The sequence below is a fragment of the Rousettus aegyptiacus genome, unplaced genomic scaffold (genome assembly GCF_014176215.1).
Source record: "Rousettus aegyptiacus isolate mRouAeg1 unplaced genomic scaffold, mRouAeg1.p scaffold_m13_p_11, whole genome shotgun sequence".
In the NCBI taxonomy this organism is placed as follows: Eukaryota; Metazoa; Chordata; class Mammalia; order Chiroptera; family Pteropodidae; genus Rousettus; species Rousettus aegyptiacus.
Genome location: NW_023416286.1, coordinates 2350581 through 2369644, shown reverse-complemented (window position 1 = coordinate 2369644; position 19064 = coordinate 2350581). Strand labels below are relative to the sequence as shown.

At 54.1% G+C, this 19064-nt stretch overlaps 1 protein-coding gene across 3 annotated transcripts in view; it reads left to right on the top strand.

Annotated features, from left to right (window-relative positions):
- The window catches only part of FLT1 (fms related receptor tyrosine kinase 1), a 139578-nt gene that overhangs the window by 68707 nt on the left and 51807 nt on the right, over positions 1-19064 (top strand). For all 3 annotated transcript variants that reach the window (XM_036228396.1, XM_036228397.1, XM_036228398.1), the window contains exons 12-14: positions 4283-4391; positions 10146-10454; positions 14733-14879. In XM_036228396.1, coding sequence (XP_036084289.1) covers positions 4283-4391; positions 10146-10454; positions 14733-14879 — 565 coding nt within the window. The remainder of the gene's footprint in view (positions 1-4282; positions 4392-10145; positions 10455-14732; positions 14880-19064) is intronic.

Genomic DNA, 19064 nt, shown 5'->3' with positions numbered 1-19064 from the left:
CCTAGACTGTGAAAAGTGAGTCATCAATGGAGTTGCTGACAGCAAACGTGGAGTTTTCACTCTGTGGAAATGGGGCGGCCAGACTGCTGGGTCCGGAGGCATGGAACGGGAGGCAGCAAAGGCCCTGTGCTAGAGAAAACACGCAGGAATCGTGTCTCACAGCATTAATTCCGAGCCTGGCGAATCCTGGCGATGTTAACGTTTCAGCGGCGTTCCCACTGAAGCCATCCTGCGGCTGGGTCGGGAAGTGCGCCGTACGGGGCGGGCGACGGCGGACGCGTGAGCGCCCAGTCGCGGGGTCACAGCTCGCGCTGCGCTGCCCGCACGCTCGCTGGCTTCTTCTAGTTCTCGCGTTCTGTTTTTCCATCACGTGGTTCAAATGTGCCACCCTGGGTTAATTTTAGATTCTTCCATTACCTTAATATATCTACTTTTATTTCTTCCTGAGACACTTGAAAGGAAACTATATTAGAAACACCCCGAGATTAAACTCGCTGTTCCACAGATAGGCCTTCTTTACAAGCGAATGCTGGAAATTAAGCTGAATCACGCATCGTCCCATCTACTCTGTGCCAGGAGGTCCAAATCGCATTGTAGTGGCGAATGACTAACACCGAGCGGGAAGGAGGCAGGCAGGCACGCGGATGACTTCCAGACTTGCAGCACCTGGTGACAGCTTTCATCCGTGTCCCTGAGTCATACAAATAAACCAGGGGATGGACTTGGAGAGTCTGCTTCTTATACCTAAGTCGTCGCGGTCCTGGCAGGACAAGTAGACGCACTTGTGGGTGTTCAGAGCGAAAATAAAATTGTGGCAAATGAAAACTAATTATAGAAACAACACCGGAATACATCTTCGAGAATTTCTTTCAGTGTACCTTACGAAATAAGCGATTATAATTCCAAGCACTTGTTGCAACTCAAATTCTTGGCACTTCCTCTCACTGAGTATTAAGTTGGTACTGGCGTTCCAACTGTGACGCTATTTTTACTTTTCCCCCCTGAAACAATAGCATTTGGTCATGATTTGGATTTGTCCCTTTAATTCAGGAGGCTCCTATACTGAGTCTTACTGTCCTATACTCTCCTAAGACTCACGCTTGAGCTCCTTTTTCCAACTCTATCAAGTTTATACTTCAAACTGTCAAACAGATTGTTTTTCATGAAAATGTTTTCATTTATAATTTAAAAACATATTCTCCGGAAAAAGAGAAGTACTCTAGAAATCAGATAACTTTTAATAAAGTTGATCATAGGATATAAGTTTCATCTTATTTCTAAATTTTCTTCTTTAATTATAACTTTTCATTCATCAATCATATCTTCAAACTGTATACACCATATCCATTGAAAACAAAGCTTGCAGCTTGCATACAATACTAGGAAAGAAACTCGAATTTCTGTCCACGGTAGCATTTAGTTTATGTGCTCTATCCGGGCTCACTAAAGGAGGTATTCTCGAGGAAAAACCTAATTCGAGGACTAGACAGAACTCCACCAAGAAAGCTGAGCCATTACGTGTAAGGAGTGTTAAGGCAAGATGCAGTTTACAGAGAGACTTAAGAGCAGAGGCGCTGAGTCCGACGACCCAGGTCTGTCCGGGCTACTGCGTATGTGTGAGTGAGTCACTTAACCTCTGTGACTTGAGCGGCTGCTTCTGTAGAACAGGGTCACACGCCCACGTCCGAGGGCCCAGGGAGGATGAACCAGGATAACGCCTCGCACACTAGCTGGTGCACAGCAAGGGGCCCCCCAAGGGACCCAGGACCAGAGAAACCGTGTCAGCCCGACCTGTGTCACGTCCTAGTTCAGTGTTAACAGGAGCTTTGGAGCGGTGAGTCCTGGCTGAGTCCTAGGCTGGACGGCGAGGGAGGTGTCTGTTGTGGAAGGGAACTCTCGGGCAGAATGAGACCCACACGCCTTCCTGTCTCCACGGACCACCGGGAGGCCCGATCCATTCCTCTCCGAGGCACCCCCACTCCGTTCCGAGCACAGACAGCTTCGGAGCTCTCTGACTGCTGGCGTCTCGTAAATGGCCGTGGCCATCCCGGATGGCCCGCGCAGGCCCCCGGTGTGACAGGCGCGTCCCTCTGACGACTTTCCTTTTCGTGGGACCCAGCTCTCCTTCTCGGCTGCTCTGAGTTCAGCGAGATCAAGATAACTTTTAATAGGAACCAACTTCCAGATTCAGGGCACCGCCGTCCGGAGCGTCAGGCGGCCTGAAGCCAGGCAGAAGGGGGTTTTCACTCGTTTACGGAGCAGCCGTAAACCTGAGGATCTGAATCGGGTTCCGCCGAGGCTGCGCAGGAAAGCGCCGGCGAGCGGGCGCCGTGGGAACCGCGGAGCTCAGGGACAGGCAGGCGGCGACGGGGGCCGGCGGCCGGCGGCCGGCGCGTGTGCTCCTGGCCTGTGAACCTGTCCTGCGCCGGGTGAGGTGTCTGGCCCAGGTTTCCCGAGACGGAACAGGCGGAGCCTTCCGGGGCCCTTCCAGCTGCCACCAGCCAAGCCGCCTTCACGCCGCCACCTCCGAGCTTCTCTCCGGCTTTCGTACTCTCCGTGACTTGAGGGGTAGGCGCAGTATGTGGAAGGAAGCGGCTATCCAGAATTTGTTTTATTTCTCAGCGTATAAAGATGAATAATCAAAACAGAGAGACATCTGAGCTCTCCTCCTGACTCTTCACTGTTTCTCTGCCTTTGTGTGAGTGGTGGTCCACACGAGAAAGAGGAATAATGCTTGATCTTCACGTAGGGACGTCATCTCTATCAACTTAAAGTAGCCACTCCAAGGTAAGAACGCAGACTGCGTCATATTCATCTCTGTGCCTTGAAACGTGTGGGCACCGCCTTGACGAACACTCAGTAAATGTCTGCTAAGTTAAATCTAAAATGCCACGCAGTGCAGACGCTTTCGTTTCCAGTAATTTCATTACCACACAGAGGGTGAAAGGGTGGCACAATCAAACAGATCCCACAAACGGAAGAGGAAGCGTCCCGTGACATTCACCAACCGCGGGGAAAACGACAGCGTTTGGAGCAGCAGGAGTGTGTGCTCGGTCTTCCCGGTCCGTAGGACACGCACGGCGGCGCCTTCCTCCGCCGACCGGGATGCGAGGACCTGAGTGTCGCGCGTGCGACTTCGCGGCTCAGACGAGCGTGCAGCCCCCCTGCGGCACGCGGGCCCCGCGCCTCGGAAGTCCGGCCACGTTCCGGCCTGCGCGGAGCCTTCGTCGGCACGTCGCTCGGCCATCGCGCTTCGCTGGCGCGGCCGCCGCAGTTTCGAAGCCTGCGGCCCGGTATTCGTGTCCCAGGAGGCAGGCTGCAGCAGTTTATAAGCAACGGGATCAACATTTTTTTAAATATGAAAACCTTACTAGCATTTTCTTTTTCTTTTTTTTTTTTGCTTATAGTATGTACTACTTTTTTGCAAGGTTGAGTTGAATTTCAAAACTCAATAATTTTTCTGTATTACTAACCTTTGTCTTAAAAAAAAAAAAACAGTAAAGTGAGCCTGTAAGCTTATATCTATTTGATTACTTTCTGAGACATCACAGTTTGAAAAAGTGCTTTCAAGGTCACACAAATTTGACTCCTAGTTTTCTTTAGGGTCTAATTTCTCAAATAACAGCACTAAAATCTAGTGAAACGATATTGGGCTAATTCATAACTTACACCCTCATTTCCTAGATTAGGGAAGGACAGACAGGGAAATTCAGCAATTCACAAACGCACGCAACAGCCCTGGTTAGGAGTTTCTCGCCTCTCTGTCCGCATCATCGGGGCTGCAAGGCCACCTTCTTTGAGCACGTGAAAGAAATGGTTCGGCCAGCCTTGCTCCCCTAACACGCCCACTGCAGAACCAACCAGCAAAGGCCCCTGTTCCCAAAGCGCATCCACGGCCTCGGGTCAGCCAAACCACAGACGGCCCCGGCCTCACCTGTGCTCAGCGGCGCAGAACGGCCCGCCTCACAGAGTGGGACGTGCAGTCCTGCACCCCAGCGTCAGGGTTGTCATTGTCACGCCAGCAGCACGAGAGAAATAAGCCTGACACCCTCATGCGAGTCGGAGGTCACAGCCCTCGGTCCCCTGAGGACCTGCTTTCCTGTTATTTTTCCATTCTTGCTGGGGCTCGGCACGGGGAGAGCTTCTGGTAACCACCACTGTGTGGTACAAGCTTTGCTGAATGAACGGGAGGGCCGAATCGCTTGGACCCTCAGAAGGAACTCTGGGATGTGCCAAGAGCTCTTTGTCCTGTCGCCAGCTAAAATGTCCCTTCCTTTCGCAGACGGCCAGCACCTTGGTTGTGGCTGAGTCCAGAATCCCTGGGATCTACAGCTGCGTGGCTTCCAATAAAGTGGGAACGGCCAAGAGGAGCATAAACTTTTATATCACAGGTAAGTCGCACGCCCAGCGGCCACCAAGACAGCCCGGGGACTTCGGCCCCTCGTTATAGATTGAGTGGTTCATAGATTGAGAGATTTTTATTTAAAGAAACAAATGACATTCCGTGGAACTGTCAAACTCCGAGTACCTCCGTCCTTTGCTCGCAGGAAAGGCCTCCTGCACCGCCGAGTCTCCCAGAGGGCGACGCCTCTGAACCCTCTTTCAGAGCGACTCGCGTCTGCCTCGCCGGACGGTGGCCTGGGAGCTGGTCGCGCTCACGTTCTGACTCTCGTCAGTACTTAGCACAGGGTCCGGCACACAGCAGTCGTTCAATGATAACCAAGGAAACAAATTATAATACGTGTGATGACTTTCCGTTGTTAACCCAGAAGCTAATGGTTTCACGACTTCATGTCGCCGTTTTGGGAAATGAGGCTCTCCCGTAAAAACCTGAACTTGAACTTTGCTGACAATAATTAATGTGCTAGTTTTTGGTAACATTTAAGAATGTTCAGCTTTAAATATGACAGTCTCTGCAAGTCTTAAAACTTTCAAGGTACACAAGTGGCCCTCCCTGTGTCCCTCCGCGGGTACAGGAAGGAAGTAAGTAGCTCAAAGTATAAAAACAATCGCCTGGCTCCACACGCCCCCAGTTTCTGAGGAAACCTGGGCGGCTTGCCAGCGCTCTGGAAACTTCACTCTGTGAGGGGCAGGCTGCGGCAGCGGCCTGGAGCCTTCCAGAAAGAAGCAGGCAGGGCCAGAGTCAGGAGGTGCGTGGGCCGTCAGGTCTCAGGGAGGTGCTGGCGAGCAGGCCGGGCCTCCAAGGAGCTGGGCCATGGGTGACACCCCGAGTGGGTTCCCGGCGTCGGCGCTGGAAGGGACGTGAGAGGCGCACGGCAGAGCCACCCTGGACATCGGCGACGTGGCGGGAAACCCAGTCCGCGTTCGCGCGGAGCAGCTGAGCCCTTTGCTGCGAGAAGGCTGTGGAGGGCGGCTTCCCAGGGGCCGCTTGTCGGGCGACGCGGACGGACGAGGCACAGAGGAGTGTGCCGCCCTGTGTGTGTGGCCGAGAACAGGGTGCCGCGCGAACCCGCACCCGTCTGCGTGGTCGAGGGCCCGGAACGCCGAGCGAGCCGGCTGCGGGCCGCGCGGCGGCCGCGTGCGTGCGGGGGCACCGTGCGCCGGCCCGTGGGGACGGCGGTGTGGCCCTGGCTTCTAGGGACGTGGTTTTAACACCAAGGACACGAAGGAGAAGGCTGAATGACACAGATGCTGGCATCGAAAGGCACGTGCAGGTCACGTGACAGCTGAATCACCAGCATGAGCCAGCGCGTCCGACACAAACATGATGTGAGCCATGTCTGTAATTTAAAGTTTTCTAGTATCCAGAGTTTTAAAAAGGAAAAAGGAAAACATGAAATTAATTTTATTTCACCCACTATAGCCAAAATATCATCATTTCAACATGTCATCGACATTTTTTAAAATATTAGACTGCTTCAGTTTTTAAATTTTTAATTAATTAGAATAAAATGGACTGAAATCCAGTTCTCCGGTCGCACTAAGCTCAGGTGACTCGCTCAACTGCCGCGTGCATGGTGCAGGGCGGCCCTGGGCCCCCAGGGCGGAGGCAGGGCCGGCAGGGCCCGGGCGTGAGGCGGTCGCAGCCCACGGGCGGGCGGTTGGGATGTGAGCCAAGCCGAGGCCAGAGCGCCGGTGGGGGCCCCGAACCCATCGCCTCCAAGTTCCAACCCCAGTGAGCAAGCTGCTAGATGTGTTTGGTCCCTGGGGACAAATACACCTTCACGGCGACCCGAAGGTGAGGCCCAGATGTGGAGTCCCGGGGCCCCTCAGCGCTCCATGGTGGAGGGGACAGGAGGTGCCCGGAGGTGCGGATGGAGCTCGCCCAGGCGCCTCGGGGTCCGGCCCGCCCGCCGGCAGCTCCCCCTGCAACCTGACAGCCCACGCATCTCCCAGCGCTGGACTCACCTGTCTTCCCTGCCCGTTCCTGGCTCCGTCCCACCCCGAGGGGCACCATGCACCCATGTGTACGGTCTCCCCAGCTGTCACGCCCAACCTCTGCCGACAGTGCTCACGAACAGCCCTCCCGGGGACACGGAAGTGTTGTGCTCAGCAACAAGGGCTCAGACCTCGGAGAACAGACTCGTGAAGAGGAAGGAGACCTGAGACCGTCTGCAGGCGGACCTGGGGGCATCTTCCCAGGGAATTTTGGGACCACAGAGTCCCCAGGAAAGATGTAGAAGTGGGGGTAGCACAGGCCCCGGGAGGGCATGGCCGCCTGGCCCCGCAGACTGTCCCCACTGTGGGGAGGGGCACGGCCACACAGAGCCACCAGCGGACCAGGCCAGGGACCCCTCGCGCCTGAGACGAAGGCGGAACCAGAAGAGGATGTGCACGGGGGAGGGGGGGCGTGCTCCCGTCCTGAAGTTCACGGTCCCAGGAAAGGCGCGCTGGTGCCCAGCGTCCAGCCCGTCCAGCCCGCCGGGTCCGTCCTCGCTGCGTCGTACACCTGCACCTGGCCTCGCTGCCGCCGCATGGCCCCGGCCGGACTCAACATCCCCCTCCCCCGCCCCCCACCACTTTACACAGTTAAGAACCATGGAATGAATGGCCGCAACCTTTCTAGACCCCAAGGCTTGTCCTCAGAAAGGAACAGTGAGAGTTCGACTCAAACGTGCCGACTTGAAGCTCACGCCTTTTTTCCTCTAGAAATTCAAGAGCCTGAATCTTAAATCGGCGCACAAATTCAGCCAGCCAAGCCGCCACTGCCTGGCATAGAGTTCTCTGAATTCTTTTCTACCAGTCCTGAAAAGCTCTAGTTTTGCTTCGTGATAAGAGTCTTTCACTTAACTTATTTCTAAACTAATTATTACCGTTTTCTTACTCAAATCTTTGTCACGAGATTTGCTCTCACTAGAGAAGAGACCGGACACAGGTCTGTTTTCTGAAAAACGAGTGCATGTGTGTTCACTTACACTTGACCTAGCGCAGGCGGCGCTGTAAAAGATCCATCGAAAATGTAACCGCTTTACGCCCAGATCGAGACTTGGACCTTTACTGAGCCTCATTTCAGGCATGCTGCCCGCCTGACATACAGCCCTTGGGGCTGCCTTCCCGGCTCACGGAAGCTGGTCAGCCGGGGCCCCCAGAACCCCGCCACGGCTGCGCCTCTGACCCCCGCCGTCGCCTGCACTGGAAAAGCGAAGCTTCCCCGGAACCACGCACTTTCCCCGTAGAGAACGGTAACTTCAGTTCAGCAGGCGGAGAGAAGCCGGCTCTGTCTCTGTTTCCCCCGGACAAGTGAGACGCCCTTCGTCCCTGTCATTCCCGTGCCTGTCTCTTTCATGAGCTCAGTCCGCGTTTGCCCGGTCAAGTCACAACGTCTAACCGTAGGGTGAAGCGCTCTCGGGACACCTCGTAAGCTGCCGTGGGTGTGATACGTGTCAGGTGGATGAGGTGAGAAGGTGCCGAGGATGCCTGCACCGACTCCGCGACACCTAAGTGTGGGAAGCTTTCTTGTGCTCACGTGGAGAGTTAGAAGGCAGTTCTTTCTTTCTTGGGTCTGCTTTTGTACTCAGACTGAAAAAAAAAAAATCAGCGTGAATTAAAGGGAAGAGTCCCTCTGGATTCATTAACTAGTTTGGGACATTTTATTTACCATCTTCCATGGATCAAAAGGGAATGCCACAGGGGTACGCCGAGGAAGCGATCGGCGCCCGTCAGAGGCCGTCCCGTGGCGATACGCACGGGACTTGCCTCAGTAATGGTGCCCCCCACGCGAGAAGCAGACCTCGGAGCCCGCTGGGTCCCCTCCTCTCCCCCCGCGTGAGCGCCGCGCTCCGCTGGCACCCGGCTCGGCGACGGGCGTCCGCACAGTTACTGAGGGCGCAACAGGAACAGAGCCGCCTTATCTCCCCGGCTTCCCCGTGTCACTGAACGCATTTTATTTTGAGATTCCTGGTGGTGCTTGGCAAAGATAAACAAAATCTTCCATCAGGAAGCCTGTGAGCTATTTCCACAGGAAGTTTCAAATCACTAAAGTAAACAGAAACTCTCTACATGATCTCGGTGGTGTTACTTGGCTCCCTTGGGCTCTGGTACCAGGATGAGACCTCGTAAATGGAGTCTGTGGTCTTTCGAGAAATGCCCTGACCGCCACCAGTGCACAGTACTTCTGTGCCAATGTCCGTGTGAAAGGTGATGGCCAGGTTTTCGTCCTCGCGCTTGGAAAATGTCCCACATGTAAAAAGATGCTGAATTAGAGGGGCTATTTCTGACACCTCATTGTTATGTCAAAAACGACTGTCAGCGGCTTCTGCACCTTCTGGCACGTTCTTAAATTTTCATTTTAGAAGCAGGAAAGCCCCCACGGGCCTCCTCTCTCTCCAGCCACTGACGGCCCCATGAGCCACTGTCAGCCCCGCTCCCAGGTTTCAAATGAATACTTTGGCATTTCTTCAGACGTGACACTTTAGAATAAAGCCAAAGCCCAGAAAAATCAGAAAAACAAGCAAAGTGAGATTTAGGAAAGAGTTGATATGATATCTAATTTTGGACTATTGTCCCCTTAAGGTTTAAAGGTTTCTTTATAGCTTTGTGCGCAAAGGATAATAATAATAATAGCATAACACAGTGCTTTTCATCTTCAAAGTACTTTGTAAAATGTTGGCCCAAACTCTTTGCTCAAATACAGATACACCACGAGTAACACCCGAGGCCAGGGTTTGGAGAGCAGGTCAGTTCAGGGCCAGCGGCCAATGGTTTTTTTAAATCCCCTGGTGACATGGTCCAGAATGACAAGCAAGTCCCATGCAGAAGCCGAACGGTGGCCCGAGGCGAGAAGGCGGTGGAGGGGGGCGGGGAGGGGGGACTCGCCAGAGGCTCTGAGGAGATGGGGATGAAGGTCGGCCGGGGAAGGACAGCAGAGAAGATGGCTTCTGCTGACAGTCGCATTCAGAAAAGGTCTAATAAGCTTTTGGGAATGAACGTGATATTTGAAATGATCCCCTCCGCCCCCCACCATTGCCCCCACGTTGGAATCCACAGTTCTTGGGGGTGAGTGGTCTGCATTTCCAGAAGAAACCCTCGCTCCGTTCTGTCTGAGTGGGACGGTCCCCGTGAAGGGAGGCCCAGGCAGGGACGCCGGCCCTTCTCTGCCCTCCGCCCATGGCCCGGCAGAAGGCGGGGACGGTGGTGAGACAGCCCCAGGCGGCGGGTGCTGGAGCCCCGGCTGCAGGCCGCTGGGGGAGCGGCCGCTGGGGGAACCGGGTGCTTCTCTTCGAGGAAAGCCTGGGGCCAAGGCAGCCTCTGCTGGCCCGGCCCACGGCCCCCGGCGCGCCCCCGGGGCCGCCTGCTCGCCGCGTGCAGCCCCGGTTTGCAGCACGAGTCGGTTATGACGTCGCTGTTCGGCCCGTTCTTACCAGTGGTCGCTCCGTACACGATGCAGAAACGTGGTTCTCGTCCCAAGCTGTAAAGCAAATTCCACTCCGAAGGGCCGTGCTGGGCGAGTGAGGAAAATGTCCACCGGCCCCACGGCCCCGTTCGGCGCTTCCTGCTCCGCGGGGGTGGCTGAGCGGGGTCCCCCCCGCCGCCTTCCATCAGGTCCCCTCAAACAACGAGATCGGTCGTCGCCCTTCCAGGGCCGGGCGGAGGGAACTCGTGTAGGGGCGGTTCTCAGATCTGACTGCCTCCGGGTGGCTCGCTGGTTTTTCGATGAACCCAAGTTCTTCATTCTTCTTTTACAGACGTGCCGAACGGATTCCAGGTCAGCTTGGAGAAGACGCCCGCGGAGGGGGAGGACCTGAGACTGTCGTGCACGGCGAACAGGTTCCTGTACGGAAACCTCACGTGGCTTCTGCTGCGGACGGCCGGCAACCGCACCGTGCAGCACAGCATCAGCAAGCAGCGGCAGGCCGCCTCCACGGCCCTCTCCGCCACCCTGGACCTCGTCATCAGGAACGTGTCCCTGGAGGCTTCGGGCACCTATGCCTGCAGAGCCAGGAACCTGTTCACAGGGGAAGAAATCCTTCAGAAGAAAGAAGTTGCAATCAGAGGTGAGCACTGCGACAAAAAGGCCGTTTTCTCTCGGATGTCCAAATTTAAGAGCGCGAGGAGTGATTGTGCCACACAAAGTAATGTGAAACATTAAAGGACTCACTCAGAAGTCACGGTTGTCTCATATCATCTTGATTTGTGGTCACTGTTGCTAATTTTCCAGCCCAGAGGAGATGCTCCTCCCAAAATGAGTTTGGAGCTGCCAGTAATAATGAGCCCCGGGCCGGCGCCGGCCCCGCAGGCCCGCGGGCACCCGGGGGCGCGGCCCAGGTGGAGGACCCCGCGCACGCGCTCTGCGCTGCCCTTTGCTGTCTTCTCCCGCCCGACAGACAACTGGGAACCGGTCCTTTCCTTCCGCTTTGATGCCGACCTCTTTTTACTGTTAAGTTTCGAAGCTGCACAAACCGAATAATTTAAACAGATGCTGGTTTCTGCCAAAGACGGACGCGAATGAGTTAACTCTCCAGCTCAGAATGAGCGCGGTTGAATTTGAGACTCTGTCGGACCTCTGCCTGGGTTTGTTGTGTACTATTTCATCTGCTCTTGATTTGTAAATAGCACCTGGATAGCAAGTCACAATGCTTATTTATTTGAAAATGCTTTTTTTTTTTTTTCACATTAAGCACATTAATCTTAAACTGGAGCTTCTAAAATGGGCCCCGGGCACAAGATGATGGTGTAATTCAGAGGTGTGAAGGGTTCATCGCAGTATGGATCACGAGGAGCCCCCCAAATCGAGCCCACTCCCCCACCCCGTGCAGTTCCAGGTAGCCAGTCCAGGGCCCGGTGTCCTCCTCGCTGCCTGAGTGGACGGAACAGTTTAGTGACAGCCCCTGAAGGAGAGTGGGTCACGCCTTCATTTTAAACATTTCTGTCCCCTGGCTATTCTTTTAAAGAACTTTATCCTGTTTAATTGATGGCATTCAAAGGTGTACCACAATGATAATCAAGGAAATAAAGGCTACTGTGACCAGAGAGTTAACGCATTCTTCTAAATGTAAATCTATAATCTGCCCACTAAAAAGTCCACTTTCTCCATAAACCTGTGTTAATAGGATTTTTGTGGGGATTAAGAAATAGCAAAACTACAGAAGCAGAATTCAGAGTCATTGAAAAATAGATACACCATTTTTAAATCGAGAGAGACTGTAATCCCTTATTTTAAACTTGCATTTGGGGGCAAAGTGACCTTTTTCACCAATTTAATTAGCATTGTTTGGTTGTTTTCATCTATGATTGGTCATTATACGGGATTGGCATGAACTACTGGAAAACAAACTATAATGACCAAAATAGCACGGCTGAGAGCACAGCGGCCGAGCCGCCCAACAGGAGGTGACAGTGACAGCCTCCCGGGCTTGGGAACGCTCTCGCCGTTTCCTACTTCAGGGAGCAGACTCTGTCCCACGGCTAAACTGGTCTTTCACGTGGGAATTGCTTTTGTCAAGTGTGAAAGAGTAAACAATACCATTTCCAGAGCCCCTGCAAGAGCCGAAAACAATCAGCAACCTGGAAGTTGTCAGCCCAGAGGGAAGAATTATCAATTGTGTCTGAAATTTTACCTATGGCTCTTGTGCCTGGCGCCTTTGTTCATTAGAGCCAGTGTGCTCCCTCAGGAAGCAGGGCCTCAGGACCACGGACGGGGAGGCCTGCGTGTTCATGAGAGCCGGACCGGCCGCTGGTCTGGGGAGTGGACTGGACATGCAGGATCTATCATTTCCTTCCCCTTAAAACTGCGGTTTCCGTGGGGAAGGGGAAGGCAGGGTGCTCGTATTTACAGGAGCAGATTTTAAGAATTCTGTAATTGATTGTTTGCTGTGTAATTAATCCTTCTGGGCAGTTCCAAAAAGAAAACAACAATTTTTTTCAGTAGTTACTCTTTTGGGTGTGGAGTAAGGGAGGATCCTGGGGAAAGAGAAAGGAGAAGGGCCCGGTGTGGAGGGCGAGGGCGAGGGCGCCGCGGGCGCGAGGCTGGTTCCTCGTGCCCACTGCGGGTGGAGAGCGGAAAGCCGGGGAGGGGACGCTGGGCCCGACGCAGGCGCGCCGAGCGGCGCCCGGGCGGGGGGCCATCTGTGGCCCTGACGACGGCAGGATGTTCTGTCACTCCCGACTTTCTGTTCGGAAAGTGGCTGCTGTTTCCATTCAACGACAGGCTCGAAAACGGGCTCCACGCCCCTGCCTTATCGCAACACCAAAATAGACGACTGTGAAGTACAGAGCGGGAACCGGCAGAACGGTTCCTCGGTTAACGGGCCCCTTAGAACCCAGCCAGAAATGAGACTGTTCTCATAGGAGAGATTCTTTCAGAAACGGGCGCAAAGGAAAAGAAATCATAACACCACGTGTTTCAGACTTGTTTACGTGGACTGTGTGTGTGAGATGCCCGCTGCGGCTCTGGTCTGCGGTCCGTGCAGGGCGGACGGGGCCCGTGGGAGTTCCTCGTGACAGAGTTCCTCGTGACATGTGCGTTAAAATGTGCGTGTGCTGCTGACGCTAGTTCGCAGCCTCGAAAACAAGCTGGGTGCCGCGGGCCCTGTGTTCCGAGTTCCTCCGTGCCACGAGGCCCGCGGGCAGTGGCAGGTCATCCGGCCACTCAGGGCGTGGGAAACAGTGACGGTGCTCAGAGCTGCTCCAGCGTGGCTGCTGTGAGCGAGACATGCCGGAGGCGGCGGGCCACGGCCCCTGTAAGAGCCGTCGAGCCAAAGGACTAGACGGACGGCCGCAGCTGCCACTAGGAAAGGCTATTTGACAGACGGCGCGAACACAGAGAGACGAGAGTGGCTCTGCCCGGGGCAGGACGGCAGGGAGGAGGGCGAGGCGGGCAGGTGGGCGGCCAGCGCTGTCGTCCGCGCGCTGTCTGGCGAGTCCTGAGCCGCGGCGCCCCCAGCAGCACGCTCTCTCGCCTCAGAGTCCATTTTGTACGGAATGAGAAAGACGAATGATCGGCTATGGAAGTCAGAGTTTAACGAGCATCTGTTTCCCCTGACAGGTAGCGACGCTGCCCTGTTACGCTGCGCCGACTCGTTATCAGTCCCACGACAGTACGCTTTACCCGGAGAGCGCTAGGCCGCCGGGGCGGATGCTAATCCCGAGCGCTGGCTGCAGGAGTAGAGGGAGAGAGAGGTGTGGGGGCCCGGCAGGCCGCGGCGGGGGCCCGGGAGCAGAGCCTGCCACCGGGCCCCTCTCACAGCCCCGTAGTCACCCCTGCGCAGCGTTCGCAGTTTTAGGACAGTAAGATGGGGGCTCAGAAATGGGCAGAGAAGGCTCGTCTGCGTGACGGAAGCCGGTGACGCAGAGTGTGTAAGCTGTGCCCAAACCGTCTGACTCCTCTTCCAGGGTTTCCTGCAAGGGGGAAACAGACGACTTGGGAGGGTGGGACAGACTGTATTCCTTTATTCTTTCCCCTTGGAAGCTCGAGCTACCCACCCGTCTGCCCCCGCCTAACTAGAATGCACACACATCAGCAGGACTGACCCGTAGACACCCGACACCCCTCGCTAGGGCCCTGGGGTACTGGTGTTCCGACATGGGGTTTTAATGGGATTTTAATGTTGTAATGTATCGCATCCTAATGTATTACATTCATTTTGTTGTACTATATGGGTTGGCATTTTATTAAAATAAATTGTATTGTATCATATTTGTATGTTCTAAGAGAAAATAATATAAAATATAATATTTGTACTATTATATAGTGCAAAACCCACAAATCTGTGCCTCTGCCTCTTGAATGAACCCTTCGGTGGCTTGCATTTGGGAAGGGAAGAAGGAATCAATAAAGCTTTCGAAGTTCAAGAAATTCTCCTGTTGGGTCTGCGGCCTCACAGTGTAGGTCACCGACAGCTGAGGACACAAACGTGCCCTCGCAGACACGCGACACGAACACGAACTCGAGTTAGCTCATCGGCGCAGCTAAACCCCACGTCTTGCCTTTCCAGTTCCTAAAATACTATGCGGAAGCCCTAGGTTTGAGAAAAGCTTCTCTCAGAAAGAGAAAGAACACTGGTTGGCCAAGCGGAAACCTTGACAGTGACATCTAAACACACAGAACGTAGTTCTGGGTTTTTCTTTGTGTTTGAACGAATTTCGATTTATTACTCCAGCTTAATAAGGAGGATGCGGTCGGCTGACCGCAGCAGAGAAGCTCGGGGCAGAGAAACACGCGTGGAACCTCGCGGCCGAGCGTGGCTGCTCCTGCGTGCGTTTCCGTGCCGCCGCGCGCGGCCGGCGGGAGGGGGACGCTGACCAGTAACGACGACTCTCTCTCTGTCCACCAGATCAGGAAGCGCCACACCTGCTGCGCAATCTCAGCGACCACACCGTGGCCGTCAGCGGCTCCGCCACTCTGGACTGTCACGCCAACGGCGTCCCCGAGCCTCAGATCACCTGGTTCAAAAACAACCACAAAATACAACAAGAGCCCGGTAAGTGACGCTGTCCCCTGTTCACGCTCTCGCATCGTCCCCTCTCCCCATGAGGTTCCTGCCACCTCCATCCAGCACCTGGAGCACCTGCGGGTACAGCTGCGGGGGGCGGGGCTCTAGCTCATGCTTCTGCGAACTCCACATGAGGACTGTGCGAGGCAGGTCTTCTGCAGACCGTTCCGGACCCGACAGAAAGGTCCTCCTGGAGCCCGCTTTAGGGGGCATTCAAAAAGAAGCCGTCAGAGCCGCTCAGGGAGGCTTCGGCTCGCCTGGGCGACGGGAGTGTGAGGACTACCCCCGGGCGTGAGGTCCGGCGGAGCTCTGGACAACTGGCACAGATGACGTTCAGTGCGGGTGTATGATCTTCTAAATTCACCTATACCCGTTTTAACAATTTAGTAAAAAGAATAATATTTTAACGACATTTTATAATACTGGTTAAAAAAAAAATCTAAACTGATGGTCCTGTGTGCATTTTCCCTCAACAAAAAACAGCCCTATGCTCACCCTCCCCTGCCTTAAACTCGACATTCTAGCAACTGCCACACTCGGAGGTCAGAGGTCACTGCACATTGCAGACATAACATCATGCTGCACCCCCCCCCACCCCGTGCTGCTTCTGTTCCTGGGGCCCCAGGAGCACCTGCCCTGCACCCCCGAAGACGCAGACCTGCACAGTGAGGCAGGCCCTCCGCGAGCCCTTGTTGCTCACACAGGGCCCTGCGCTCCCTCGCTGGGCCTCGTCACGGTCACGCATCCACGTGTGTCTGTGCCGTCCCTGCGCACGGCGCCACCGTGCAGGCGCGTGCTCTCGCCGCGGTGCGTCGGCCTATCAGGCCCTCGTCCTCAGGGCAGATGGCGGGTCTGGGTCTTATCTGCATCTCGTCCTTCTATTCTCGGAACCTGGCACAGTGCGTGGCAGTCGATAAATGTTTCACTTGTGAATGATCGAATGAATGAATGAATGAATGAATGGATGGATGAATGGTTTTCAGAAAGTCTTATCCTATCCTCAGCTAGGTCACCTGGCAGCACAAATGCCTAGACTTGGTTTGGGGGTGCTGGTGGGGGGGGGGGGGAACTGTATCATAGAATTTTTAAAGCTAAAGGGACCTTTGGAATATCTCTAGTCTCATTTGTAAAACAGAAAATTTAGGCCAAAGGAGGTAAAGCGGTTGGCCCAAGATGGCACGCTGAGATGGGCCGCTTCCTAGATGGCAGATCCTCTGAGGATCTACCAGGACGGGAGGATGAATGAGCCCGTGAGTGAACGGCTGCTGGACCCACACCTGTGCTCCCCTCCCCTTAGAGAGTCAGAGCTCACAGCCAACGCCCAAAGAAGTCCTGCACCAAAGAAGTCAGGTGCGTGCAGTTGCCATCAGTTTAGATTTTTTTTTTTTCATGAGAGCATGTCTCATGAAATGTTAATGTCAGACGCTGGGCGACTCTTTGAAAGAAGTACATTGGACCCAAGTTCCATTTTCATAACTGGGGTGCAGGTTAAAGAGTTAGAGTTGAACAAATCTGAAAGCTCATGGCCATCCAGGACCAGAGGATAAGCAGGAAGGGACTGTCCCACGGCAGCCACCGCACCTGGAAAAAGCCGGGCGTTCGGGGAGGCTTCATGTAGCGCCGCCTCACGGGTCAGAGCATGTGGGCCTCTCGCCTGTCTTTACGCTCCGAGCCTCCATTTCCCCATTTATCGCATTGGGATATCACTGGCCATTGCACGGGCACCTGGCGAGGTGTAAATGAGTTAGCGTAACTAAGTTACATGTCGTCATAACTTAGTAAATGCCACTTTTTGGACCCACTTCGTGTATATAGAAATTGGCCAGCGAGTTGTCTGAATTCGTTGGAAGGTGTCAAAGATTTAACAAGACTGCTCAAACGTCAAGCAAGTCGAAATCCGATAAATACACCTTCCTCCCAGCTTTTTAATTTTTTTTAAAAAAAAATCTTCTGAGGACTAAAAGAAGAGTATCGAAGAATCTTACAGAAATTCTTATAAAAGTCTTTAATAAATATCATTCTAATAAGCAAATATTAGCACTTACTGAGTTCAACTGTACTAAGTTGCCAATTTCCTGTCTTCCCTTTATTCACTCTTTAAAACTATTCCAGCCTTTTGTTTCTTAGTTTTCTGGAGACAGTCTCTGACATGTATATAACATTTACAAAGTTTCACACGTGAGAGCCCCGCTCGAGGCAGTGAATCCATCTGCCAGCGCGGCATGCTCTGTGACCAGGGCCCTGACGTTCGCACACGGAGATATCTTCAAAAACACCAATTCCTTGTGATTCCTTCTTTCACAAACCTATGAGTGAAGGTGACAGGGATCCAGAGTGACAGCCCTCGGCTCACTGGCCGTTCCAAAGCTGACGGGGAAAGCGGCCTGAGAGGCGCTTGTCACATGCTGAGCCCGAGAGCCCCGAGCACAAGCTGCGCCCCTTGGAGGCCGGGGAGCCGGGCAGCTCGGGGCGAGTCTGCACACTGACGGGATTTCTGTGACCTTGGACCACTGGCGGGGTCCGGCCCATTGTTATTGTTGCTTCTTAAGTGACAACATCTTCTATTCCAAAGAAAATAGAAGCGAGGAAGCAGGGCACACACGAGGGCTCACGCGCCAGACGGGTGGCCACGAGATGCCCACCGACAGGACTTGGGGGACGTTTCTGTCCCCACACGTTTCCTTCCAGGAAAAGCTCTCGGTGGGGCACAGCCATCCGTAGGAGAAATGCAATTTTGAGAGAGCGTTCTGAAAGCTGAGAGCGAAGTCCTAGGCCAAAGGGCATCCAGCAGGGACGAAAGGGACCCTCGGCCGGCAGGCGCGGGAAAGCTCGCGCACAGGCACGTGAGGCGATGCCGCCGGGGCCCCCAAGTGAGAAGGAAGCAGGCGCCCTGGGGAGCTCGCTGCCCAACACCCCGCAGAGAGGGCGCCCTCCGCCCACGACCGCAGGCTCCCCGGGCCACCGGCCGGGCGGCGCCCCGCGCTGACCGGGACCCGCCCCTCCACGCAACAGCCTGCTCCCTCTCCCCGCCCCTCCCACAGCCTCTGGGCCAGCGGCCCCCACCCCCACCCCGAGGGACCCTTCTTTGACACCCCTCTCTCGGCCGTCTGGGTGTCGCAGTGCCTGTAACAGACCATGTTACTCACTCGTTCTCATTTCATGTGTGCTTATTTTTAAAACCATCGACTATGGGCACAAAATCTCAATGTCTCCGTCATTAAAAAACTGACTGACTGAGCCTTCCTCAGGTCCCAAGCACTGTGCCAGGAGATGTGTAGATATCTCGGTTCCCTTCCGCAGCCGCCATCGGAGGCAGGCACCCAGCACGTCGCGGGTGCTTAACTGACCCGGCCCCCATCAGGCACCGGGCCCGTTCCCAGCACTTTGTTAACATTGATTCGTTTGCCCCTCGGAACACTTCTGTGAGGTCTCCTGAATTGGTACGCCTGGTTCACAGACACAGGGCGAGGAAGGACTAACTGGCTCCAAGTCACAGGGTCAGCAGGTGGCTGACCGAGGTCCCCACTAGGAGTGGCCGTGGGCAGGTCCTGGGCTCCGCACTCAGCATGCGAGGTGTCACTCGCAAGAGGACAGACAGGCACTCACTTTCAATGACCTTGTGGGCATCAACAAGCATGTATTTAAAACAACAACTATCTCTTCGTTCCCACCCCTTCAAACTAAGCTTCCTAAAGACTATAATTTAATTATTTATTTTTAAAAATGTAAAGCATAATAAAAATATTTAAAGTATTTTTTAAGAAGTGGAGATGCTATATATAAAGTTAGAAATTACTTTGAACCCAAATCCCGTTACTTTTCAGTTTTAAAAGGTCCAGAATTCCTTCCATATCCGTAAATTCAACAAACGTTTGTAAGGCATCGCTTTATGTCTGGTGTGGTGAATACAGCAGTGAACAACAAAGCAATCCAAGTAACTAAAGCTCTGAAGTAGGTCGTTCGCACGCATGTTTAATGAGCACAGCTTCTTCAGCAGAAATCCTGTGCGCCCCAACTTACTCACTGTCATCAGGTCAACTGGGCACGAGACTTAACGAAGCTACAAATGGAGTAAGGTAAATTAGTAAGTGGGACAAGTAGAAATTATTACGGCTCAATCACAGGATTAAAATGTCTGTGAACCATTAGAGAATTGAGAAAACGCGTCGTGTG